The 26,310-nt window shown below is 45.4% G+C and overlaps 1 protein-coding gene and 1 non-coding gene across 2 annotated transcripts in view; both read left to right on the plus strand.

The window, feature by feature from the left end:
- The first annotated feature begins 174 nt into the window (after positions 1-174).
- Positions 175-246, plus strand: TRNAM-CAU (transfer RNA methionine (anticodon CAU)). Its single transcript has one exon. It is a non-coding gene; the product is annotated as a tRNA-Met (tRNA).
- Positions 247-3,186: 2,940 nt separating this feature from the next.
- The window catches only part of NPR1 (natriuretic peptide receptor 1), a 52,659-nt gene continuing 29,535 nt past the window's right edge, over positions 3,187-26,310 (plus strand). Inside the window, exons 1-5 of the mRNA XM_060757981.2 lie at positions 3,187-5,883; positions 15,951-16,150; positions 20,858-20,971; positions 23,802-23,937; positions 24,060-24,151. Coding sequence (XP_060613964.2) covers positions 5,145-5,883; positions 15,951-16,150; positions 20,858-20,971; positions 23,802-23,937; positions 24,060-24,151 — 1,281 coding nt within the window. The 5' untranslated portion in view covers positions 3,187-5,144. The remainder of the gene's footprint in view (positions 5,884-15,950; positions 16,151-20,857; positions 20,972-23,801; positions 23,938-24,059; positions 24,152-26,310) is intronic.

The raw sequence follows: 26,310 nt of genomic DNA on the forward strand, positions 1-26,310 counted from the left end.
GGACGCATGCGCAGTGCCTCCCTAGGAGGAGATGGAGAGAAGAGGCGAAAGGGGCGCATGCGCGGTGCTTCCCTAGGAGGAGAGACTCCAAAGGAAATGACTCCAAGAAACGTGCGCATGCGCAGAACGTGACATGCTCTTATGTACTCCCTAAGCCGCCTGGAGTTCCAATGGAGCAGAGTGGCGCAGCGGAAGCGTGCTGGGCCCATAACCCAGAGGTCGATGGATCGAAACCATCCTCTGCTAATTTTTTCCCCTCTCTTCAAATTATTCAAATTAATATTCAAATGAATATTAATTACAGTAATTCATTTCTAAGTAGGTACGTGCTTCTCCTAAATTAACAAAGTGTGCTTAATGTTGTGTTTAAGGGAGAATTAAATTATCATTGCTATTTGCTAATTATTATTAATTATTATTATTAATTATAATAATTAATAATTAGTATTAATAGGATACCTAATAATTATTAATATTAATTATTAATATTAATTAATATTATTTATTATTTAATAAATAATAATAATAATAATTAATAATAATTAGCAATGATAATTTAATTCTCCCTTAAACACAACATTAAGCACGCTTTGTTAATTTAGGAAAAGCCCGTACCTACTTGGAAATTACTGTAATTAATATTCATTTGAATTTTGTTTTGGTTTTTTAATATAAATCAATATAAATAATTATTAATAGTTAATGATTAATAGGTATCCTAACTATTAATAATTATTAATATTATATAAATAATAATTAATAGTTAAGATACCTATTAATCATTAACTATTAATAATTATTTATATTAATTATTAATATTACTTAATATTAAAATTTAATTAATTTTAATTAATAGAATGCTTATTAATCATTAACTATTAATAATTAATTATATTAATTATTAACATTAATTAATATTAATATTTAATTAATATTAATTAATAGGATGGCTATTAATTGTTAACTATTAATAATTAATTATATTGATTATTAATATTAATTAATGTTAATATTTAATTAATATTAATTAATAAGATGTCTATTAATTGATATTAATTAAATATTAACATTAATTAATATTAATCATCAATCAAAATCAAAATATTAATTATATTAATATTAATTATAATTTCGTTATATTATATTAGCTATATTCGTTATATCAATAATATTAATTATTAATATTCATTATTAACTATTAATAATTGATTACTTGAATTATTAATATTAATTAATATTAATATTTAATTAATATTAATTAATAGGATGCCTACTAAGTATTAACTATTAATACTTATTTATATTAATCACTAATATTAATTAATATTAATATTTAATTAATATCAATTAATAGGAAACTATTAACTATTAATATTAATTATAATTTAGTTATATTAAATTAGCCATATTCGTTATATTAATAATAATATTAATTATTAATATTAATTATTAACTATTAATATAATATAATTAATTATTCACAAGTAATAACAATTAAGAATATTAATAATTAATTGATTATTTATATGGTGTCCTGGGGAGGCCATAGATGTTTATAGCACTGATGACAGTGATGATGATGAGAATCATAATAATTAGTACTAATGAGAGACCTTGTGGAGCAGAAGAGGGCATTCCTAGCACTGACCACCAGGTGGCGATATTGCCCGCCTCACTTTAGGGCTCCAGTGAGTCTGTAATTATTATTCTTCTAATTGTAGTGTTGTTGTTGTTGTTTGCAAGAGCAAATTCCCTGAGATAATAAGAATACTAATGCTAATGTTATTGGTGCAGCCAGTGCCATCTTGAGCAGGCAAGGACAAGTATGCAATATTAGTCATCGTAATAGGAATAATAATATTAATTGGTGCAGCAGGTTGAGCAGGTAAGGGCAAATATAGTGCAATAATAACAACAGCAATAATAATAATAATAATAATAATAATAATAATAATAATAATAATAATAATAATAATAATAATAGATATTTATATGTGCAACAGGTTCCCTCCTGAGCAGGTAAGGGCAAGTATAGTGCAATAACAACAACAACAACAACAGCAATAATAATAATAATAATAATAATAATAATAATAATAACGAGAAGGAGAAGGAGAAGGAGAGTAGATATTTATAGGTGCAACAGGTTCCCTCCTGAGCAGGTAAGGGAAAGTATAGTGCAATAACAACAACAGCAATAATAATAATAATAATAATAATAATAATAGATATTTATATGTGCAACAGGTTCCCTCCTGAGCAGGTAAGGGCAAGTATAGTGCAATAACAACAACAACAACAACAACAGCAATAATAATAATAATAATAATAATAACGAGAAGGAGAAGGAGAAGGAGAGTAGATATTTATAGGTGCAACAGGTTCCCTCCTGAGCAGGTAAGGGAAAGTATAGTACAATAACAACAACAGCAATAATAATAATAATAATAATAATAATAATAATAATAATAGATATTAATAGGTGCAGCAGGTTCCCTCCTGAGCAGGTAAGGGCAAGTATAGTGCAATAACAACAACAACAGCAATAATAATAATAATAATAATAATAATAATAATAATAATAATAGGTGCAACAGGTTCCCTCCTGAGCAGGTAAGGGCAAGTATAGTGCAATAACAACAACAACAGCAATAATAATAATAATAATAATAATAATAGATATTTATAGGTGCACTAGGTTCCCTCCTGAGATGGTAAGGGCAAATATAGTGCAACAACAACAACAATAGCAGATATTTATAAGTGCAACAGGTTCTCTCTTGAGCAGGTAAGGGCAAGTATAGTGAAATAACAACAACAACAACAACAACAACAATAGATATTCATAGGTGCAACAGGTTCCCTCCTGAGCAGGTAAGGGCAAAAATAGTGTGTTGTTGTTGTTGTTTATGGGTGAAATAGGTTCCTCCCTAAATAGGTAAGGTCAAATACTGTGAATAATAATGATAATAATAATAATAATAGTAATAGATACTAATGAGTGCAACAGGTTCTCCATGAGAAGGCAAGGAAAAATATAGTGTAATAATAATAATAATAATAGACATTAATGGGTGCAACAGGTTCTCTATGGGCAGGTAAAGGCAAGTATAGTGTAAATAATAATAATAACAACAACAATAATAATAGGTATGTATGGGTGCAATAGTCTATATTGGCAAGGTGTGTTTTGGGGAGGGGTCCTTTGCCGTCCTCCGGGCAGGACGGGGTTAACCCTCCTCCTCCTCCTCTTCTTCCTCCTCCTCCTCCTCTACTTGGGCGAATAAATCCTCCTCCTTCTCTTCTCTTCTCTCAGTCACTCCTCCGGTTCCTCCTGATAGGAAGGAAGGCAGAGAGGCAGAGGCAAGTGGGAGCTACCTGGGGGTCTTGGGGGGCAGATTTGGGGGGCAGAGCAGGGACAGATTTGGGGGTACAGTGGGGTCAGTTTGGGGGAGAGATAATAGACAACTTGTGGTCAGCAGGAGAAACTTTTGGGGTTCCCTTGGGTGGGGTACCCTTGGGGGGCCAAGTCACTGGGGGTGGGTTACAACTGGGGGTTCGGACTAGATAATTTTGGGGGACAGTGGGACAAAGTATAGGGCTCTGCGGTGAGTTGACTTTTGGATCTAGTTGGGGGGGATTCGACCCCCCAAGTCCATTGGGGTTAATTCTGGGAAGGTAGTTAATCCTTTGATTAGGGGTATTGATCCAGCAAGGAGCAAACCGGCTGGATCAATACCAGCAATGTTGGATTGATTGGGGCAACTGAGGAACGGTCCGTCGGGGAGACTTAGTTTTGGGGTAACTGTTAGCCAACCTTTGGTCACAGTCAAGTAGGATCTCAACTGGGGTTCAGTGGGGTAGTTAGGCAAGGTCAGAGTAGGGTAGGGGCAACTCAAGAACGGTCGGTCGGGCAGACTTAGTTTTGGGGTGACCATCAGCCGGCTTATGGTCACGGTCAAGTAGGATCTCAACTGGGGTTCAGTGGGGTAGTTAGGCAAGGTCAGGACCAGGTCGGGGACAAAGAGTAGGGTAGGGGCAACTCAAGAACGGTCGGTCGGGCAGACTTAGTTTGGGGTGACCATCAGCCGGCCTATGGTCACAGTCAAGTAGGATCTCAACTGGGGTTCAGTGGGGTACACTTAGGCAAGGTCAGGACCAGGACGGTGACAAAGAGTAGGGTAGGGGCAACTGAGGAACGGTCGGTTGGGCAGACTTAGTTTTGGGGTGACCGTCAGCCAGCTTTCAGTCACGGTCAAGTAGGATCTCAACTGGGGTTCAGTGGGGTAGAGTCGGGCAAGGTCAGGACCAGGTCGGGGACAAAGAGTAGGGTAGGGGCAACTCAAGAACGGTCGGTCGGGCAGACTTAGTTTTGGGGTGACCATCAGCCGGCCTATGGTCACGGTCAAGTAGGATCTCAACTGGGGTTCAGTGGGGTACACTTAGGCAAGGTCAGGACCAGGTCGGGGACAAAGAGTAGGGTAGGGGCAACTCAAGAACGGTCGGTCGGGCAGACTTACTTTTGGGGTGACCGTCAGCCAGCTTTCAGTCACAGTCAAGCAGGATCTCAATGTGGGGTTCAGTGGGGTAGAGTCCGGAACGGTCAGGACCGAGACGGGGACAAAGAGTAGGGTAGGGCACGACAGGTTCCCCATGACCAGGTAAACCCTGGGTAGGGTTAGATCTAAAGGATAATCTTTGGGGGGGAGGACGTGATAGATTTGGGGGCACAGTGGGATATGGGGTAGGTTCCGGGGCAAAGAGTCAAGCGGGTTAGATTTGGGGAGGGGATTCGATTTGTGGGGCAGTGTGGTTGTATCCGAACGGGTGCAATAGGCGGAATCCTTTGGGGGGGCTTGTGGGGGTCCCAAATGTAGGGGGGTTACCCAGAGAGAAGGAGAAGGACTTGCCCCTTGTCTTTGCCCCATGGGGTGATACTTTTGAGGGGCAGGAAAGGGGGTCTTTCCCCCTAAAATTGGATTCTACGCAAAGCAAAGACATTTGAAAGGCGGGGTATAAGCAAAGATAACGACGACAACAAGAACAATTCGAGGGTCAGAAGGTGACGACCCCCCCCCAGCAGAGGTCAAGGGTCAGGCAGCTTTTGAGCCCTCCTTGGAGTTGTCCAAGAATCAGCCTTAAGGATGGAGAGACACAAGGAGGGGAGCAAAGGAATGCATCCCTCTTTCGTGAATCCCTCTGGCCATTTCCCGGTCCTGTGGTGGTGCCTCCTGCTGATGCTTTCCTGCCATCCGGACTCCTGTGCCGGGGCCGACTTGACGATTGCGGTGGTTCTCCCCGAGCGCAACACCAGCTACCCCTGGGCTTGGCCGCGGGTGGGCCCAGCCGTGCGGAGGGCCGTGCGGAGTGTCAACACCCGGCGGGACCTGCTGCCCGGCTTCACGGTCCGGCTGCTGTTCGGCTCCAGCGAGGACCAGGAGGGCACCTGCTCGGACTCCATCGCCCCGCTCTCGGCCGTGGACCTCAAGATGGGGGCCAACCCTTCCCTTTTCCTGGGGCCTGGTTGCGCCTACACGACGGCCCCGGTGGCCCGCTTCACCCGCCACTGGGGGCTGCCCTTGTTGACCGCCGCCGCCGAGGCCGTGGGCTTCGGACACAAGTCCGCCGAGTATGCATTGACCACCCGGACCGGGCCTAGCCATGGAAAGCTGGGCGAGTTCGGTACACGACTCAGTCAGCACTTCGGCTGGACCCGCCGGGCTCTGCTGCTCTACTGGGTCGGGCACGACGACCGGCCCTGCTACTTCGCCGTGGAGGGTCTCTACCTTCAGCTGCCCGACCTCAACATCACTGTGGAGGACATCCCTTTTCCGGAGAAGAACTACACCGCCATCGTCAGCCACATCAAGCAGAAGGCCCGCAGTGAGTCACGGTTCCTGTGGGTCTGGGGCAGGGGAAATGCTTTGTACGGGTCCAGAGACCCTTCCCCAATGGGGATAAGACTTATGTTTGCCTCCCGGAGAACGTAGTAGTGGGACAACACTTTGCACAGGCCCAGAGACCCTTCCCCAATTGGGCACACAACTTATAGTTACTTCCCAGAAGGAGTAGTAGTGAGTAAACACGTTGCACAGGCCCAGAGACCCTTCCCCAATTGGGCACACAACTTATAGTTGCTTCCCGGAAGGAGTAGTAGCGAGTAAATACTTTGCACAGACTCAATCCTTCCCCAATTGGGCACACAACTTATAGTTACTTCTCGGAAGGAGTAGTAGTGAGTAAATACTTTGCACAGACTCAGAGACCCTTCCCCAATTGGGCACACAGCTTATAGTTACTTCCCAGAAGGAGTAGTAGTGAGTAAACACTTTGCACAGGCCCAGAGACCCTTCCTCAATTGGGCATACAACTTATAGTTGCTTCCCGAAAGGAGTAGTAGCGAGTAAATACTTTGCACAGACTCAATCCTTCCCCAATTGGGCACACACTTATAGTTACTTCTCAGAAGGAGTAGTAGTGAGTAAATACTTTGCACAGACTCAATCCTTCCCCAGTTGGGCACACAACTTATAGTTGCTTCCCGGAAGGAGTAGTAGTGAGTAAACACTTTGCACAGACTCAGAGACCCTTCCCCAATTGGGCACACAACTTATAGTTGCTTCCTGGAAGGAGTAGTAGTGAGTAAACACTTTGCACAGACTCAGAGACCCTTCCCCAATTTGGACGCACAGCTTATAGTTACTTCCCGGAAGGAGTAGTAGTGAGTAAACACTTTGCACAGACTCAGAGACCCTTCCCCAATTGGGCACACAACTTATAGTTGCTTCCTGGAAGGAGTAGTAGTGAGTAAACACTTTGCACAGACTCAGAGACCCTTCCCCAATTGGGCACACAACTTATAGTTGCTTCCTGGAAGGAGTAGTAGTGAGTAAACACTTTGCACAGACTCAGAGACTCTTTCCCAATTGGACACACAACTTATAGTTACTTCCTGGAAGGAGTAGTAGTGAGTAAACACTTTGCACAGACTCAGAGACCCTTCCCCAATTGGGCACACAACTTATAGTTGCTTCCCGGAAGGAGTAGTAGTGAGTAAACATGTTGCACAGACTCAGAGACCCTTCCCCAATTGGGCACACAGCTTATAGTTGCTTCCCATAGAGCGTAGTAGCGAGGAAACACTTGGCACAGACCCAGAGACCCTTCCCCAATTGGCGCTTGGCTTACATTTGGCTCAGAGACCTTTCTGCAATGAGCCCGCAGCTTGCAGTTGCATAGTAGCAAGGAATCACTTTGCACGGGCTCAGAAACCCTTCCTCAATGGGCATACAACTTATAGTTGCTTCCCGTAGAGCGTAGTAGCGAGGAAACACTTGGCACAGGCCCAGAGACCCTTCCCCAATTGGCACATCGCTTATGTTTGCATCCTGGAGAAAGCACTTTGCACAGGCTCAGGGACCCTTCCCCAATGGATGCTTGGCTTACGTTTGGCTCAGAGACTTCCTTCCTTCCTTCCTTCCTTCCTTCCTTCCTTCCTTCCTTCCTCCCTCCCTCCCTCCCTCCCTCCGTCCATCCTTCCCTCCTTCTCTTCTTTCCTTCCTTTCCTTCCCTTCCTCCTCCCTCTCCTCCCTTTTGCCCCCTTTTCTTCCTCCTTCCTTTTCCTTTCTTTCTTCCTTTTTTTCCAGAATTTTTCCTTCCTTCCTCCCTCCATCCACCCCTCCCTCCATCCATGTCTCCCTTCTTTCTTTCTTTCTTTCTTTCTTTCTTTCCTTCCTTCCTTCCTTCCTTCCTTCCCTTCTTCCTTCCTTCCTCTCCTCCCTTTTGCCTTCCTTTTCTTCCTCCTCCTTTTCCTCTTTCCTCCTTTCTCCCTTTTTCCAGACTTCTTTCCTTCCTTCATTCCTTCCTTCCTTCTTTCCTTCCCCCCTCCCTCCATCTATGCCTCCCTTCTTTCCTTCCTTCCCTTCTTCCTTCCTCCCTCTCCTCCCTTTTGCCCTCTTTTCTTTCCTTCCCTTCTTCCTTCCTCCCTCTCCTCCCTTTTGCCCTCCTTTTCTTCCTCCTTCCTTCCCTTTTCCTTTGTTCCCCCCCTTTTTTCAGACTTCTTTTCTTCCCTCCTTCTTTCCTTCCTTCTTTCCTCCCTCCCTTCCCCTATGCCTCCCTTCTTTCCTTCCTTGTCTTCTTCCTTTCTCCCCTTTCTTTCTTCCCTTCTTCCTTCTTTCTTTCCTCCCTCCTTCCCTTACTCTATGCCTCCCTTCTTTCCTTCCTTGTCTCCTTCCTTCCTTTATCCCTCTTCTTTCCTCCCTTCTTCCTTTCTTTCCTTCCTTCTTTCCTTCCTTCCTTCTTTCCTTCCATCCTTCCTTCCCTCCCTCCCTTCCCTCCCTTCCCCTATGCCTCCCTTCTTTCCTTCCTTTACTTCCTTTCTCCCTCTCCTTTCCTTCCCTTTGCCCTTCTTTTCTTCCTCTTTCCCTTTCTCTTCCTTCCTTTTTTTCCAGAATTCTTTCTTTCCTTCCTTCCTTCCTTCCTTCCTTCCTTCCTTCCTTCCTTCCTTCCTCCGTCCAACCCTTCGTCCATCCCTCCCACTCTTCCTCTATGTCTCCCTTCTTTCCTCCCTCCCTCCCTTTTCTTTCCTCCCTTATTTTTCCTTCTTTTCTTCCTTCCCTCCCTCCCTCTATGCCTCCCTTCTTTCCTTCCTTATCTTCTTCCTTTTTCCCTCTTCCTTCCTCCCTTCTTCCTCCCTACTTTCCTTCCTTCTTTTCTTCCTTCCTTCCCTCCCTCCCTCTATGCCTCCCTTCTTTCCTTCCTTATATTCTTCCTTTTCTTCCTTTTCCCCTCTTCCTTCCTCCCTTCTTCCTCCCTACTTTCCTTCCTTCCTTCCTTCCTTCCTCCATCCATCCCTCCCACCCTCCCTTCCTCTTTGCCTCCCTTCTTTCCTTCCTTGTCTTCTTCGTTTCTTCCTTTCTCTCTCTTCTTTCCTCCCTTCTTCCTCCCTTCTTTTCTTCCTTCCTTCCTTCCCTTCTTCTTTGCCTCCCTTCTTTCCTTCCTTGTCTTCTTCCTTTCTTCTTTCCTCCCTCTCCTTTCCTCCCTTCTTCCTCCCTTCTTTTCTTCCTTCCTCCTTCCTTGCACTTCCTCCCCATCGAGCCGCCTTCTGTGCCTTGAAATCCCATTGAATTTCCATTTGGAGCCTACAAACTCCCTCCTGGGCACCTTTTCAGGCCTTGGGTTGAGTGCTACGCTATACCCTGGCAGGCAAGACCTTGGAGAACTACAGCTCCCAGGCCCCATCACCTTGGCCCTTCAAGTGGGGCCAAAGTGCTCCAATTTCCCAGTGCGGATGCTCCCTTGCTCGGGCCACGCTCCGGCTGGAATTCCCTGCAAAGGAGGAGGAGGAGGAGGAGGAGGAGGAGGAGGAAATGGCGACTCAGCAAAACAGGAAAGCGCTGGCTCAGGGGGCCAAAGGGGCCATGTGACCCCTCCGCCGGACAGAGGAGTGTCCCTTGACCTCGGCCAAGGCAGGAAAATAACAGGAAACCTCTGGGCTGGACGCCAGGGAGACTCTTTGCACCTTGGCAAGGAAACGCCTCCGCATGGCCCACTAGTTTCGGCATTGGGTTGCCAACTTTTCCTAAAGCCATGCTCCTGCACATGTCTCGCTATCTCAAGTCTAGGGCCGCCAATGTTTCCCATAGACATGCTCTTATTTCAAGTCTAGGGTTGCCAAATTTTCCCAAGAGCAATGCTCCTCTGCATATCCCACTATTTTCGGCATTGGGTTGCCAACTTTTTCTAATATCCATGCTCCTGCGCATGTCCTGCTATATCAGGTTTAGGGTTGCCAGCTTTTCCTATAACCATGCTCCTGCGCATGTCTCGCTATATCAGGTTTAGGGTTGCCAACTTTTCCTAAAGCCATGCTCCTGCGCATGTCTCGCTATTTCAGGTTTAGGATTGCCAACTTTTCCTAAAGCCATGCTCCTGCGCATGTCTCCCTATTTCAGGTTTAGGGTTGCCAACGTTTCCTATAGCCATGCTCCTGCGCATGTCTCGCTATTTCAGGTTTAGGGTTGCCAACTTTTCCTATAGCCATGCTCCTGCGCATGTCCTGCTATTTCAGGTCTAGGGTTGCCAACTTTTCCTATAGCCATGCTCCTATTTGAAGACTAAGGTTGCCAACTTTTCCCAAGAGCAATGCTCCTCTGCATATCCCACTAGTTTCGGCATTGGGTTGCCAACTTTTCCTATAGCCATGCTCCTGCGCATGTCTCGCTATCTCAAGTCTACGGTTGCCAACGTTCCCTATAGCCATGCTCCTATTTCCAGTCTAGGGTTGCCAACTTTTTCCCAGAGCAATGCTCCTGCGCATGTCTCGCCATTTCACCTCTAGGGTTGCCAACTTTTCCTATATCCATGCTCCTGCACATGCTTTGCTATCTCAAGTCTAGGGTTGCCAACGTTTCCTATAGCCATGCTCCTATTTGAAGTCTAGGGTTGCCAACTTTTTCCAAGAGCAATGCTAGTGCGCATGTCCCACTATTTTCGACACTGGGTTGCCAACTTTTCCTAAAGCCATGCTCCTGCACATGTCCCAGGTCTAGGGTCGCCAATGCGCGTGTCTCGCTATTTCAGGTCTAAGGTTGCTAAATTTTCTTATAATTTTTCCTATAGCCATGCTCCTCTTTCAAGTCTAGGGTTGCCAACTTTTTCCAAGAGCAATGCTCCTGCGCATCTCCCACTATTTTCGGCATTGGGCTGCCAACTTTTCCTATAGACATGCTCCTGCGCATGTCTCGCTACTTCAAGTCTAGGGTTGCCAACGTTTCCTATATCCATGCTCCTATTTCAAGTCTAGGGTTGCCATCTTTTTCCAAGAGCAATGCTCCTGTGCATGTCCCACTACGTTTGGCATTGGGTTGCCAACTTTTCCTAAAGCCATGCTCCTGCGCATGTCTAGCTATCTCAAGTCTAGGGTTGCCAACTTTTCCTATAGACATGCTCCTATTTGAAGTCTAGGGTTGCCAACCTTTCCTATAGACATGCTCCTATTTGAAGTCTAGGGTTGCCAACTTTTCCTATAGCCATGCTCCCATTTCAAGTCTAGGGTTGCCAACTTTTTCCAAGAGCAATGCTCCTGTGCATGTCCCACTACGTTTGGCATTGGGTTGCCAACTTTTCCTATAGCCATGCTCCTGCGCATGTCCTGCTATTTCAGGTCTAGGGTTGCCAACTTTTCCTATAGCCATGCTCCTATTTCAAGTCTAGGGTTGCCAACTTTTTCCAAGAGCAATGCTCCTGTGCATGTCCCACTATTTTCAGCATTGGGTTGCCAACATTTCCTAAAGCCATGTTCCTGCGCATGTCCCGATATCTCAAGTCTAGGGTTGCCAACTTTTCCTATAGCCATGCACCTATTTCAAGTCTAGGGTTGCCAATGTTTTCCAAGAGCAATGCTCCTGTGCATGTCCCGCTATCTCAAGTCTAGGGTTGCCAACTTTTCCTATAGCCATGCTCCTGTGCATGTCTCTCTATGTCAAGTCTAGGGTTGCCAACTTTTCCTATATCCATGCTCCTGCGCATGTCTCTCTATGTCAAGTCTAGGGTTGCCAACTTTTCCAAAAGCCATGCTCCTGCGCATGTCTCACTATCTCAAGTCTAGGGTTGCCAACTTTTCCTATAGACATGCTCCTATTTCAAGTCTAGAGTTGCCAACTTTTTCCAAGAGCAATGCTCCTGTGCATGTCCCACTATTTTTGGCATTGGGTTGCCAACTTTTCCTATAGCCATGCTCCTGCGCATGTCTCCCTATTTCTTGTTTGGGTTGCCAACTTTTTCCAAATGCAATACTTCTGCATATTGACTTCCAAACGACAACTCCCGGGATGTCAAAGTGGGATCAAACTGGATTAATTTGACAGTGTAGACACACCCCAAAGTGGTGAAAGTTGTTCCCGGTGGAGCATCCCTTATCTAGGGTTGCGAAATGTTCCCCAATCTTGCAAAATATGGAGACATTTGGAAGAGATCTTTAAAATCAGATCGCTGCAAAAGGAAGGAAAGACATTGGAAAAGGAAGGCAGAGGTCGAATATCCTTTCTCAGGAATGCAAAAAATATGGAATGGCTCCATTGCTGCCATTCACTTTCTCCTCCTTTTCTCTTTCTTTCTTTTTGCAGAAAGAAAAGAACACTTATGTTTTGGAACCCTGGGAGTTGTAGTTTGACTAAGGGTGCACCTATTCCCCACTGCAGAATGAGTGCAGCTTAGTAAATAAGAATAAGAATAATAATAATTATTATTATTATTATTATTATTATTATTATTATACATTCGGCATGACTTGAACTAAATTAGCTCAGTGTTTTGGAACCCTGGGAGTTATAGTTTGACTAAGGGTGCATCTATTCCTCACTGCAGAAAGAATGCAGCTTAATAATAATAATAATAATAATAATAATAATACATTCGGCATGACTTGAACTAAACTAGCTCAATGTTTTGGATCCCTGGGAGTTGTAGCTTGATTAAGGGCGCCTCTATTCCCCACTGAAGGATGAGTGCAGCTTAGTACTACTACTACTACTACTACTAATAATAATAATAATAATAATAAAATTGGCACAACTTGAACTAAATTAGCTCAATGTTTTGGAACCCTGGGAGTTGTAGTTTGACTAAGGGTGCATCTATTCCCCACTGCACAATAAGTGCAGCTTAATAATAATATCAGTAACAGCAACAACAACAACAACACATTTGGCACCACTTGAACTACACTAGCACAATGCTTTGGAACCCTGGGAGTTGTAGTTTGACTAAGGGCACATCTGTTCTCCACTGCAGAATGAATGCAGCTTAGTAGTAGTAGTAGTACCAGTAATAATAATAATAATAATAATAATAATACATTTATGCCGCTTGAACTAAACTAGCTCAATGTTTTGGATTCCTGGGAGTTGTAGTTTGACTAAGGGCGCCTCTATTCCCCACTGCAGAATGAATGCAACTTAGTAATAATAATAATAATAATCATCATCATCATCATCATCATCATCATCCATTTGGCACCACTTGAACTAAACTTGCTCAATGTTTTGGAACCCTGGGAATTGTAGTTTGACTAAGGGAGCCTCTATTCTCCACTGCAGAATGAGTGCAGTTTGATGATGATGATAATAATAATAATAATAATAATAACAACAACAACAATACATTTGGCACCACTTGGACTACGCTAGCTCAATGCTTTGGAAGCCTGGGAGTTGTAGTTTGACTAAGGGTGTATCTGTTCCCCACTACAGAATATATGCAGCTGAATAAACATAATAATCATCATCATCCTCATCATTATCCTCATCATCATCATCATACTTTTGGCACCACTTGAACTACCTTAGCTCAATGCTTTGGAAACCTGGGAGTTGTAGTTTGACTAAGGGTGCATCTATTCCCCACTGCAGAATATATGCAGCTGAATAAACATAATGATGATGATGATGATGATGATGATGATGATGATACATTTGGCACCACTTAACTACCCTAGCTCAATGCTTTGGAACCCTGGGAGTTGTAGTTTGACTAAGGTCCCTGCAGAATGAATGCAGTTTAGTAATAATAATAATCCTAATCCATTTGGCACCACTTGAACTACCCTAGCTCAATGTTTTGGAACCCTGGGTGTTGTAGTTTGGGGCTGGAGGGTTTTGCAACTCTGGGAGTTGTAGTTTGACCAAGGGTGCCTCACAACTGCAGAATGAATGCAGCTTAGTAATAATCGTAATCCTAATCCATTTGGCACCACTTGAACTACCCTAGCTCAATGTTATGGAACCCTGGGAATTGTAGTTTGGGGCTGAAGGGCTCACCAAACTACACATCCCAGAATCCCCATTGTATGGATCCAAGGTGGTGTCAAGCTGCCTTAGGTCTCTGCTTTGGTGCATTAGGGAAGGTGAGGTCCATGGGGTCAGTTGACCCTTGACCTTTCGGCCACTCCAGCGGTCACTCTGAGCCCACTCCGCCCGCCTTTGTTTGCTTTGCGTGACTCCACAACCTTTTTGCTTCGTGCAAGGAGGGAAAAGGCGAGGAGCGTCCAGGGTTGGGTTGCGCAACCTTCCACCAATTTGCCCAAACGGCTCCCAGCGGAGCGGATTTGGCCGCACTCTCGGACACGCAGAGGAGCCCGGCTTCGAGATTGGCCGGGAAGGAATTTAGGGGAAAGTGTGCCGGAGGTCCCCAGGAGGGGCGCGCATGGCCACACATCCACGGGAAGGCCTTCGTGGCTGCTGCAGCAGCTTCTTCTTGGGGTGCATCAACACTGATGTGCGGCCCGCGGACCAAATGCAGCACTCACAACACATTGGTGCAACCCGATGGGACTCTGAGTGTAGGCAATGATTGGGATTGGGCCACTTCTACACCGCCGTATAATCCAGATTCTCAAGACAGATAATCCACAGGTTGCATTGCAGCAGGTGGTCAGTGGTTTGCTCCTCTCCGCACTCACATGTCGTGGACTCCACTGTGTGGCCCCATTTCTGAAGGTTGGCTCTGCATCTCGTGGTGCCAGAGCGCAGTCTGTTCAGCGCCTTCCACGTCGCCCAGTCCTCTGTGTGCCCAGGGGGGAATCTCTCATTTGGTATCAGCCATTGGTTGAGGTGCTGGGTTTGGGCCTGCCACTTTTGGACTCTCGCTTGCTGGGGTGTTCCAGCGAGAGTCTCTGTAGATCTAAGAAAACTATGTCTTGATTTAAGTCGTTGACGTGCTGGCTGATACCCAAACAGGGGATGATCTGGAGATGTCTCTGCCTTGGTCCTTTCACTATTGGCTGCTACTTCCCGGCGGATGTCAGGTGGTGCAATACCGGCAAGACAGTGTAATTTCTCCAGTGGTGTGGGGCGCAGACACCCCGTGATAATGCGGCATGTCTCATTAAGAGCCACATCCACTGTTTTAGCGTGGTGAGATGTGTTCCACACTGGGCATGCATACTCAGCAGCAGAGTAGCACAGCGCAAGGGCAGATGTCTTCACTGTGTCTGGTTGTGATCCCCAGGTTGTGCCAGTCAGCTTTCGTATGATGTTGTTTCTAGCGCCCACTTTTTTCTTGATGTTCAGGCAGTGCTTCTTGTAGGTCAGAGCACGGTCCAGAGTGACTCCCAGGTATTTGGGTGTGTTGCAATGCTCCAGTGGGATTCCTACCCAGGTAATAATCCTCAGAGCTCAGGATGCTTGTCTGTTCTTGAGATGAAAGGCACATGTCTGTGTTTTGGATCGATTAGGGATCAGCTGGTTTCCCCTGTAATAGGCAGTAAGAGCACCTAGAGCTTCGGAGAGCTTCTGCTCAACCATCTCAAAGCTCCCTGCTTGAGCGGTGATGGCACGATCATCAGCATAGATAAAGCTCTCTGTCCCTTCTGGCCGTGGCTGGTCATTTGTGTAGATGTTGAACATGGATGGAGCGAGCACGCTCCCCGGAGGCAGGCCGTTCTTCTGTTTCCACCATCTGCTTCTCTGGCCCTGGAACTCAACAAAAAAGCTCCTGTTCGGTAGCTGATTTCCTTGAGTGGTGATGGCACGATCATCAGCATAGATGAAGCTCCTTGTCCCTTCTGGCAGTGGCTGGTCACTTGTGTCGATGTTGACCATGGATGGAGCAATCACGCTCCCCTGAGGCAGGCCGTTCTTCTGTTTCCGCCATCTGCTTCTCTGGCCCTGGAACTCAACAAAGAAGCTCCTGTTCGGTAGCAGGTTTCCTATGAGGCGGGTGAGGTGGTCGTCCTTTGTGATACTATACATTTTTCTCAGGAGGAGAACGTGGTTGACAGTCTCATATGAAGACCGCTCTTGTGATCTGCTGCCTTTCAAAGCCTTCTTCTATGCGCTGAGTCAGGTTCAGCACTTGCGATGTGCAGCTTCTGCCTTTCCTGAAGCCAGCTTGATCTGGATTGTATGAGTCTGCACTGCCATGTAACCCAGTTCCTTTTTTCCGCCGCCCAGTCGTCTACGTCTGCTGCGCTCCCGAGATGTTCCGCAAGCTGATGCTCCACGCGTACCGGGAGGGACTCACCGCCGGCGAGTACGCCTTCTTCTACATCGACCTCTATGGGGCCAGCCTCCAGGCATCCCACTTCCCTGACCGGCGGCTTCCCTGGCGGCGCAAAGACGAGGAGGATGCCGCGGCGCGAGAGGCATACAAGGTAAGCGCCGTCGAGATTGGTCCTGCCTCCGTGCTTCGGTCCGTCACATCCGTAAGAATAGGCAGAACGCAGTGGGTCATGCAAATTCCACACTAATGGAGAGAGTAAGGAACCCTGGGATGCCCGAGGTGGAGGAAACACATTCAGTGTAGGATGTAATTGTCTCCACATCTGTAGGAATAGGCAGAAGGGGGGGGGGGATGTCATGCAAATTCCACACCAATGGAGAGAGTAAGGAACCCTGGGATGCCTTCGGTGGAGGAACCACATACAATCTAGCGTGTAATTGTCTCCACATCTGTAGGAATAGGCAGAAGGCGGGGGGGGGGATGCAAATTCCACACCAATGGAGAGAGTAAGGAACCCTGGGGTGCCTGCAATGGAGGAAACACATACAATCTAGGATGGAATTGTCTCCACAGCTGTAGGAATAGGCAGAAGGCGGGGGCGGGGACATGCAAATCCCACACCAATGGAGAGAGTAAGGAACCCTGGGATGCCTGCGGTGGAGGAAACACATACAATGTAGGATGGAATTGTCTCCACATCTGTAGGAATAGGCAGAAGGCAGGGGTCATGCAAATCCCACGCCAATGGAGAGAGTAAGGAACACTGGGATGCCTGTAGTGGAGGAAACACATACAATCTAGGATGGAATTGTCTCCACATCTGTAGGAATAGGCAGAAGGCGGGGGCGGGGACATGCAAATCCCACACCAATGGAGAGAGTAAGGAACCCTGGGATGCCTGCGGTAGAGGAAACACATACAATGTAGGATGTAATTGACTCCACATCTGTAGGAATAGGCAGAAGGCGGGGGGGGGGGGAGAGAGAGAGATGCAAATTCCAGACCAGTGGAGAGAGTAAGGAACCCTGGGATGCCTGCGGTGGGGGAAACACATACAATCTAGGATGGAATTGTCTCCACATCTGTAGGAATAGGCAGAAGGCGGGGGGTCATGCAAATTCCACACCAATGGAGAGAGTAAGGAACCCTGGGATGCCTGTGGTGGAGGAAACACATACAATCTAGGATGAAATTGTCTCCACGTCTGTAGGAATAGGCAGAAGGCGGTCATACAAATTCCACACCAATAGAGAGAGTAAAGAACCCTGGGGTGCCTGTGCTGGAGGAAACACATACAATCTAGGATGTAATTGTCTCCACATCTGTAGATGGCAGAAGGTGGGGGTCATGCAAATTCCACACCAATGTAGAGAGTACGGAACCCTGGGATGCCTGCGGTGGAGGAAACACATTCTAGGATGGAATTGTCTCCACAACTGTAGGAATAGGCGGGGGGGGGGGGGGAATGCAAATTCCACACCAATGGAGAGAGTAAGGATCCCTGGGGTGCCTGCGGTAGAGGAAACACATACAATGTAGGATGTAATTGTCCTGGCATGAAAGCCTTCACTTGGGTAGTGGTCAGTGTGGTGTTGGTGGAGGACATTGGCAGGGAAAGAGAGAGAAAGGAACACTGGGATGCCTGTGGTGGAGGAAATACATGAAATCTAGGATGGAATTGTCCTCTCATGAGAGCCTTCACTTGGGTGGTGGGCAATATGGTGTTGGTGGAGGACACTGGCAGGGAAAGAGAGAGAAAGGAACACTGGGATGCCTGTGGTGGAGGAAACTATAACCTGCAATGGTCTGAACAGGCTGCGCTCTGGCACCAAAGAGGCAGAGGCTCCCAGGCTGGATTCAAAGGGATTCCTGGGCTCTTACGACAGAGGCGTTTGGGGAAAGTGAAGGAAGGCGTGGATCCTTCCATTGTGCGCCGAAGCTTGGATCTGCTTTTCTCCATCAAGGAAGGAAGCGAGATAATTCCCTGGAACCAGCAGCCGGCTGGTTGCGGCTATTAATAACCCCGGGAGATGGAAAAACGCTGGCTGGGGGAGGCTTGGAGCTTCCTTGAGATGCCAGCGGCTGGATGTATTTGGGTCTGTAATGGAGGGACCTCCCAAAGTCAATCAGTGAGGGTCTCTGCATAGAGGTGGCCTGGCTGTTGTTGCCTGGAGGCACCCTCTGTGGAATGATGCCCAGGGTGGGAGAACGAACCCCTTGCCTGTTTGAAGCAAGTGTGAATGTTGCAATGAGCAATGAAGCTGCAAAGTCAATCAGTGAGGGTCTTTGCATAGAGGTATCCTGGCTGTTGTTGCCTGGAGGCACCTTGTATGGAATGATGCCCAGGGTGGGAGAAAGAACCCGTTGCCTGTTTACAGCGAGTGTAAATGTTGCAACAAGCAACAAAGCTGCAAAGTCAATCAGTGAGGGTATTTGCATAGAGGTGGCCTGGCTGTTGTTGCCTGGAGGCACCCTCTGTGGAATGATGCCCAGGGTGGGAGAACGAACCCCTTGCCTGTTTGAAGCAAGTGTGAATGTTGCAATGATCAACGAAGCTGCAAAGTCTATCAGTGAGGGTCTTTGCATAGAGGTGGCCAGGCTGTTGTTGCCTGGAGGCACCCTCTGTGGAATGATGGCCAGGGTGGGAGAAAGAACCCCTTGCCTGTTTGAAGCAAGTGTGAATGATGCAATGAGCAACAAAGCTGCAAAGTCTATCAGTGAGGGTCTTTGCATAGAGGTGGCCTGGCTGTTGTTGCCTGGAGGCACCCTCTGTGGAACGATGCCCAAGATGAGACAAAGAACCTCTTACCTGTTTGAAGCAAGTGTGGATGTTGCAATGAGCAACGAAGCTGCAAAGTCAATCAGTGAGGGTCTTTTCATAGAGGTATCCTGGCTGTTGTTGCCTGGAGGCACCTTGTATGGAATGATGCCCAAGGTGGGAGAACGAACCCATGCCTGTTTGAAGCAAGTGTGAATGTTGCAATGAGCAACGAAGCTGCAAAGTCAATCAGTGAGGTTCTTTGCATAGAGGTGGCCTGGCTGTTGTTGGCTGGAGGCACCCTCTGTGGAATGATGGCCAGGGTGGGAGAAAGAACCCCTTGCCTGTTTGAAGCAAGTGTGAATGATGCAATGAGCAACAAAGCTGCAAAGTCTATCAGTGAGGGTCTTTGCATAGAGGTGGCCTGGCTGTTGTTGCCTGGAGGCACCCTCTGTGGAACGATGCCCAAGATGAGACAAAGAACCTCTTACCTGTTTGAAGCAAGTGTGGATGTTGCAATGAGCAACGAAGCTGCAAAGTCAATCAGTGAGGGTCTTTTCATAGAGGTATCCTGGCTGTTGTTGCCTGGAGGCACCTTGTATGGAATGATGCCCAAGGTGGGAGAACGAACCCATGCCTGTTTGAAGCAAGTGTGAATGTTGCAATGAGCAACGAAGCTGCAAAGTCAATCAGTGAGGTTCTTTGCATAGAGGTGGCCTGGCTGTTGTTGGCTGGAGGCACCCTCTGTGGAATGATGGCCAGGGTGGGAGAAAGAACCCCTTGCCTGTTTGAAGCAAGTGTGAATGATGCAATGAGCAACAAAGCTGCAAAGTCTATCAGTGAGGGTCTTTGCATAGAGGTGGCCTGGCTGTTGTTGCCTGGAGGCACCCTCTGTGGAACGATGCCCAAGATGAGACAAAGAACCTCTTACCTGTTTGAAGCAAGTGTGGATGTTGCAATGAGCAACGAAGCTGCAAAGTCAATCAGTGAGGGTCTTTTCATAGAGGTATCCTGGCTGTTGTTGCCTGGAGGCACCTTGTATGGAATGATGCCCAAGGTGGGAGAACGAACCCATGCCTGTTTGAAGCAAGTGTGAATGTTGCAATGAGCAACGAAGCTGCAAAGTCAATCAGTGAGGTTCTTTGCATAGAGGTGGCCTGGCTGTTGTTGGCTGGAGGCACCCTCTGTGGAATGATGGCCAGGGTGGGAGAAAGAACCCCTTGCCTGTTTGAAGCAAGTGTGAATGATGCAATGAGCAACAAAGCTGCAAAGTCTATCAGTGAGGGTCTTTGCATAGAGGTGGCCTGGCTGTTGTTGCCTGGAGGCACCCTCTGTGGAACGATGCCCAAGATGAGACAAAGAACCTCTTACCTGTTTGAAGCAAGTGTGGATGTTGCAATGAGCAACGAAGCTGCAAAGTCAATCAGTGAGGGTCTTTTCATAGAGGTATCCTGGCTGTTGTTGCCTGGAGGCACCTTGTATGGAATGATGCCCAAGGTGGGAGAACGAACCCATGCCTGTTTGAAGCAAGTGTGAATGTTGCAATGAGCAACGAAGCTGCAAAGTCAATCAGTGAGGTTCTTTGCATAGAGGTGGCCTGGCTGTTGTTGGCTGGAGGCACCCTCTGTGGAATGATGGCCAGGGTGGGAGAAAGAACCCCTTGCCTGTTTGAAGCAAGTGTGAATGATGCAATGAGCAACAAAGCTGCAAAGTCTATCAGTGAGGGTCTTTGCATAGAGGTGGCCTGGCTGTTGTTGCCTGGAGGCACCCTCTGTGGAACGATGCCCAAGATGAGACAAAGAACCTCTTACCTGTTTGAAGCAAGTGTGGATGTTGCAATGAGCAACGAAGCTGCAAAGTCAATCAGTGAGGGTCTTTTCATAGAGGTATCCTGGCTGTTGTTGCCTGGAGGCACCTTGTATGGAATGATGCCCAAGGTGGGAGAAAGAACCCATGCCTGTTTGAAGCAAGTGTGAATGTTGCAACAAGCAACGAAGCTGCAAAGTTAATCAGTGAGGGTCTTTGCATAGAGGTGGCCTGGCTGTTGTTGCCTGGAGGCGCCCTCTGTGGCATAATGACTTTGCTCCTCACCTTTCGCAGGCAGTGATGATCATCACATATTCGGAGCCGACGAATCCCGAATACCGGCCCTTTTTGGAGGAGATCAAGCGGGACGCTCGGGCGCAACACAACTTCACCATGGAAGACGGGCTGGTAGTATTATTGTTGTTGTTGTTGTTGTTGTTGTTGTTGGTATTGTTGTTGTTGTTCTAATTTTATTGCAATTGAGATGCAAAGCAATAAGGGGCGTGAGTCTGGATCTGGAGTTCATCAGCATCAGGAAGGTTTAACTCAAGTATGGGCAAAGCCAGGCCCTCCTCTCTCTTACCATCCTGTCCTTCCTTTCTTCTCCCTTCCCTTCCTCCTTCCCTTCCTTCCCTCCTTCCTTCCCTTCCATCCTTTCATCCTCCTTCCTCCCCTCTCTCCCTCTTTCTCCTTCCTTCCTTCCCTTTTGTCTTTCCTTCCTTCTCTCTTTCCTCCCACCTTCCTTCCTTCCCTTCCTTCCTTCCTTCCTTCCTTCCTTCCTTCCTTCCTTCCTTCCTTCCTTCCTCTTTTTCTTGTTTCTCTCCTTCCCTCTCTCCTTCTCTCTCTCCTTCCTTCCTTCCTTCCTTCCTTCCTTCTCCTTCCTCCCCTCTCTCCCTCTTTCTCCTTCCTTCCTTCCCTTTTGTCTTTCCTTCCTTCTCTCTTTCCTCCCACCTTCCTTCCTTCCCTTCCTTCCTTCCTTCCTTCCTTCCTTCATTCATTCATTCATTCATTCATTCCTCTTTTTCTTGTTTCTCTCCTTCCCTCTCTCCTTCTCCCTCTTTCTCCTTCCTTCCTTCCCTTTTGTCTTTCCTTCCTTCTCTCTTTCCTCCCACCTTCCTTCCTTCCCTTCCTTCCTTCCTTCCTTCATTCCTCTTTTTCTTGTTTCTCTCCTTCCCTCTCTCCTTCTCTCTCTCTCCTTCCTTCTTTCTCCCTCTCTCCTTCCTTCCTTCCTTCCTTCCTCTTTTCCTTCTTTCTCTCCTTCCCTTTTCTTTCTATCTCTCTCTCTCCTTCTCTTTTTCTTTCTTTCTCTCTCTCTCCTTCCTTCCTCTTTTTCTTGTTTCTCTCCTTCCCTCTCTCCTTCTCTCTCTCTCCTTCCTTCTTTCTCCCTCTCTCCTTCCTTCCTTCCTCTTTTCCTTCTTTCTCTCCTTCCCTTTTCTTTCTATCTCTCTCTCTCCTTCTCTTTTTCTTTCTTTCTCTCTCTCTCCTTCCTTCCTCTTTTTCTTGTTTCTCTCCTTCCCCCTTTCCTTCTCTCTCCTTCCTTCCTTCTTTCCTTCTTTCTCCTTCCTTCCTTCTTTCTCTCCTTCCCTCTTTTCTTTCTTTCTTTCTTTCTATCTATCTTTCTTTCTTTCTTTCTCTCTCTCCTTTCCTCCTCCCTCCCTTATCGCTCTCCTTCCTTCTGTCTTCCCTTCCTTTTTCCCTCTCTCTCCCTCCCTTCCCTCCCTCTTTCTGCTTCCACCCTTCCCTTCCAGCTTTTCGTTTTTCCTTCCTTGCCTCTTTTCTCCCTCTCTCCCATTCTCCTCCCTCCCTCCTTCCATCTCTCTCTCTTTCTCCTTCAATCCTTCCCTTCCACCCTTTCATCCTTTTTTCTCTTCCTTTCCTCCTTCCCTTCACCCCTTTCCTGTTTCCATCCTCCCCTCTCTTTTGTCTTCCCTTCCTTCTCTCTTTCTTTTATCCCTTCCTTCCCTTTTGTCTTTCCTTCGTTCCCTCTTTCCTCCCTCCTTCCCTTCCTCTCTACCCTCCCTCTTTCCGCTTCCACCCTTCCCTTCCAGCTTTTTGTCTTTCCTTCCTTGCCTCTTTTCTCCCTCTCTCCCATTCTCCTTCCTTCCTTTTTGTCCTTCCTTCCCCCTTCCCCCCTCTCTTTCTCCTTCCATCCTTCCCTTCCACCCTTTCATCCTTCCTTCCTTCTCTTTCTTTCCTCCTTCCCTTCATCCCTTTCCTCTTTCCATCCTTCCTTCTCTCTTTCCTTTATCCTTCCTTCCTTCCTTCCCTTTTGTCTTTTCTTCCCTCCCTCCTTCCCTCTTTCTCCTTCCATCCTTCCTGCCCTCCCTTTCATCCTTTCCTTCCTTCCATCCCTCTCTTCTTCCCAGCCTCCTTCTCTTCCTTCCTTCCCTCTTTCCTCTTTCCTTTCTTCCTTCTCTCTTTCCTCTTTGCTCTTATAATGATTCAGTTTCTTCTTTTATATTAGCTGGGACTTTCTGTGTTCTGTTTAACTTTTGTACAGGCACTGAGACACACTTCTGTATAACAAAGTAACACAGTTTATTTATAACTTCTGGCTCCAACGCTTGTGGTTACATTTGTGTTTTGTTGCAATCTTGAGGCTTACAGTCAGTATCATATACTTGGTTTACTTTTCTGAAATAGACTTTCAATGTTTCACATTCACAAACACGTTACTTGCTTTACACACTCTTGACTGAAATTATATTCTGACTAAAGCACCACTGGCTTTCTTTATGTTCCTAAAAATTGAGCTCTATTTAACTAACTGCTTCTATATATCAGAAGTCTTTAACACATCTTCATAACTGCTTATTTCTAACAGGAGTTCTTAACTCTTTTCTCTCACAGATGTTCCTAACTGTCTCTCACAAACAGGAATCCCTAACTCCCTCTTTTGACTCTCTAACTGCCTATTTTTGAACTTTGGCTCCGCCCCTTTGGAATGTTTAGCTCTGCTCTCCCCAACTGTCATTTTGGCCTAGCAGCCTTTTCAAATCCTGGGCCTACGCTAATCTGCATATGACCAATCGGCTTCCATATGCAAATGAATCCTATCTCTGCTGTTGCTACCCTGTCTGTGCCTATTCTTCCCTATCTGCCATATGTAAACATAGAGCTATACACCAAAAATTTAACATAGAGTAGCAATTTCGCTACAGGAAACTACAACTCCCAGGATTGTGTCGCATTCAGGCATGTCAATTAAAGCAAGACCAATCTGCATTGATGTTTCCAGAAAAACTTCATTGCTGCCGCCTTCCACGACGGAGTGCTGCTCTACGCCCATGCCGCGAACGAGACGTTGGCGTTGGAGGGCTCCATTGCCAACGCCACGTCCATCACGCGTCGTATGTGGAACCGCACTTTCTACGGTCAGTGCCTCCCTATTGCGCCACATCTTAATACACTTCCCCCGTGTTGTGGTGGTAGAACCAATTAGAAAATGGCATTTGTAACTCGTGTTGTGTAGTGATACGGTGTCTCCTCTCCGCAGGGGTCACGGGGTTCATGCGGATTGACCCAAACGGCGACCGGGAAATGGACTATTCTCTCTGGGATATGGACCCCACATCCGGGGAATTTGAGGTTAGTGGTGGGGGGAAAAGACCTTCAGGAAGTCCCATCATTCTCTCTCTTCATGTGGTCAACCTCGCAGGGTGGTCGTTGGGGAGAAAGGAAGAGAAAGAGAACTCATTTCAGAATGTCCCCCCGGTCCAGCAAGGGCAAAAATGTGGGCACTTCGGTGCAAAAAAAAAAGTATACTATTATACATACTATTCTATATGTAGATGACATGCTATTTGTCCTCTACACTGTTTCCCAGTCAGTGTAGAGGACAAATAGCCTGTCATCTACATATAGAATAGTATGCCTTCTACGTATTGAATAGTACATCGTCTAATTGAATAGTATGTCGTCTATTTATCGAATAGTGTCATCTACATAATAAATAGTATGTTGTGTATGTATTGAATGGTATATCATCTACATTTTGAATAGTATGTCGTCTAAGTATCAAATAGTATGTCGTCTAAGCATTGAATAGTATGTTTACTTATCAATATAGTATGTTGTCTATTTATCGAATAGTGTCATCAACATAACAAATAGTATATTGTGTACATATTGAATGGTATATCATCTACATTTTGAATAGTATGTCGTCTACGTATTGAATAGTATGTCTATCAAATAGTATGTGGTCTACTTATCAAATAGTATGTTGTCTACATATCGAATAGTATGCCATTTACTTATTGAGTAGTATGCCATCTACTTATCGAATAGTATGTCATCTATATATCAAATAGTATGTTATCTACTTATCAAATAGTATGTTGTGTACGTATCAAATAGTATGTCATCTACATATCGAATAGTATGTCATCTATGTATCAAATAGTATGTCATATACTTATTGAATAATATGTACGTATGTATCAAATAGTATATTGTCTACATATCAACAGTATGTCATCTACGTATCAAACAGTATGTCGTCTACGTATCAAACAGTATGTCTTCTACTTATTTGAATAGTATGTAATCTACATATCGAATAGTATGTCGTCTATGTATCAAATAGTATGTCATCTACATATCGAATAGTATGTATTCTACGTATCAAATAGTATGTCATCTACTTATCGAATAGTATATCTATGTATCAAAAAGTATGTCGTCTACATATCGAATAGTATGCCGTCTACATATCAGACAGTATGTCGTTTACATATCGAATAGTATGTCGTCTACGTATCAGATAGTATGTCATTTACATATCGAATAGTATGTCATCTACGTATCAGATAGTATGTCGTCTACATATCAAATAGTATGTCTACATATCAGATAGTATGTCGTTTCCATATCGAATAGTATGTCATCTATGTATCAGATAGTATGTTGTTTACATATCGAATAGTATGTCGTCTACATATCAGATAGTATGTTATCTACATATCGAATAGTATGTCGTCTACATATCAGATAGTATATTGTTTACATATCAAATAGTATGTCGTCTACGTATCAGATAGTATATTGTTTACATATCAAATAGTATGTCGTCTACGTATCAGATAGTATGTCGTCTACATATGGAATAGTATGTCCTCTACGTATCAGATAGTATATTGTTTACATATCGAATAGTATGTCATCTATGTATCAGATAGTATATTGTTTACATATCGAATAGTATGTCGTCTACGTATCAGATAGTATATTGTTTACATATCAAATAGTATGTCGTCTACGTATCAGATAGTATATTGTTTACATATCGAATAGTATGTCGTCTACGTATCAGATAGTATATTGTTTACATATCAAATAGTATGTCATCTATGTATCAGATAGTATATTGTTTACATATCGAATCGTATGTCGTCTACGTATCAGATAGTACATATTGTTTACATATCAAATAGTATGTGGTCTACGTATCAGATAGTACATATTGTTTACATATCAAATAGTATGTCGTCTACGTATCAGATAGTATGTCATTTACATATCGAATAGTATGTCGTCTACGTATCAAATAGTATGTCGTTTACATATGGAATAGTATGTCATCTATGTATCAGATAGTATGTCGTTTACATATCAAATAGTATGTCGTCTATGTATCAGATAGTATATTGTTTACATATCGAAGAGTATGTCTACGTATCAAATAGTATGTTGTTTACATATCGAATAGTATGTCGTCTACGTATCAAATAATATGTCGTCTACGT

The sequence above is a fragment of the Anolis sagrei genome, chromosome 12 (genome assembly GCF_037176765.1).
Source record: "Anolis sagrei isolate rAnoSag1 chromosome 12, rAnoSag1.mat, whole genome shotgun sequence".
NCBI lineage: Eukaryota > Metazoa > Chordata > Lepidosauria > Squamata > Dactyloidae > Anolis > Anolis sagrei.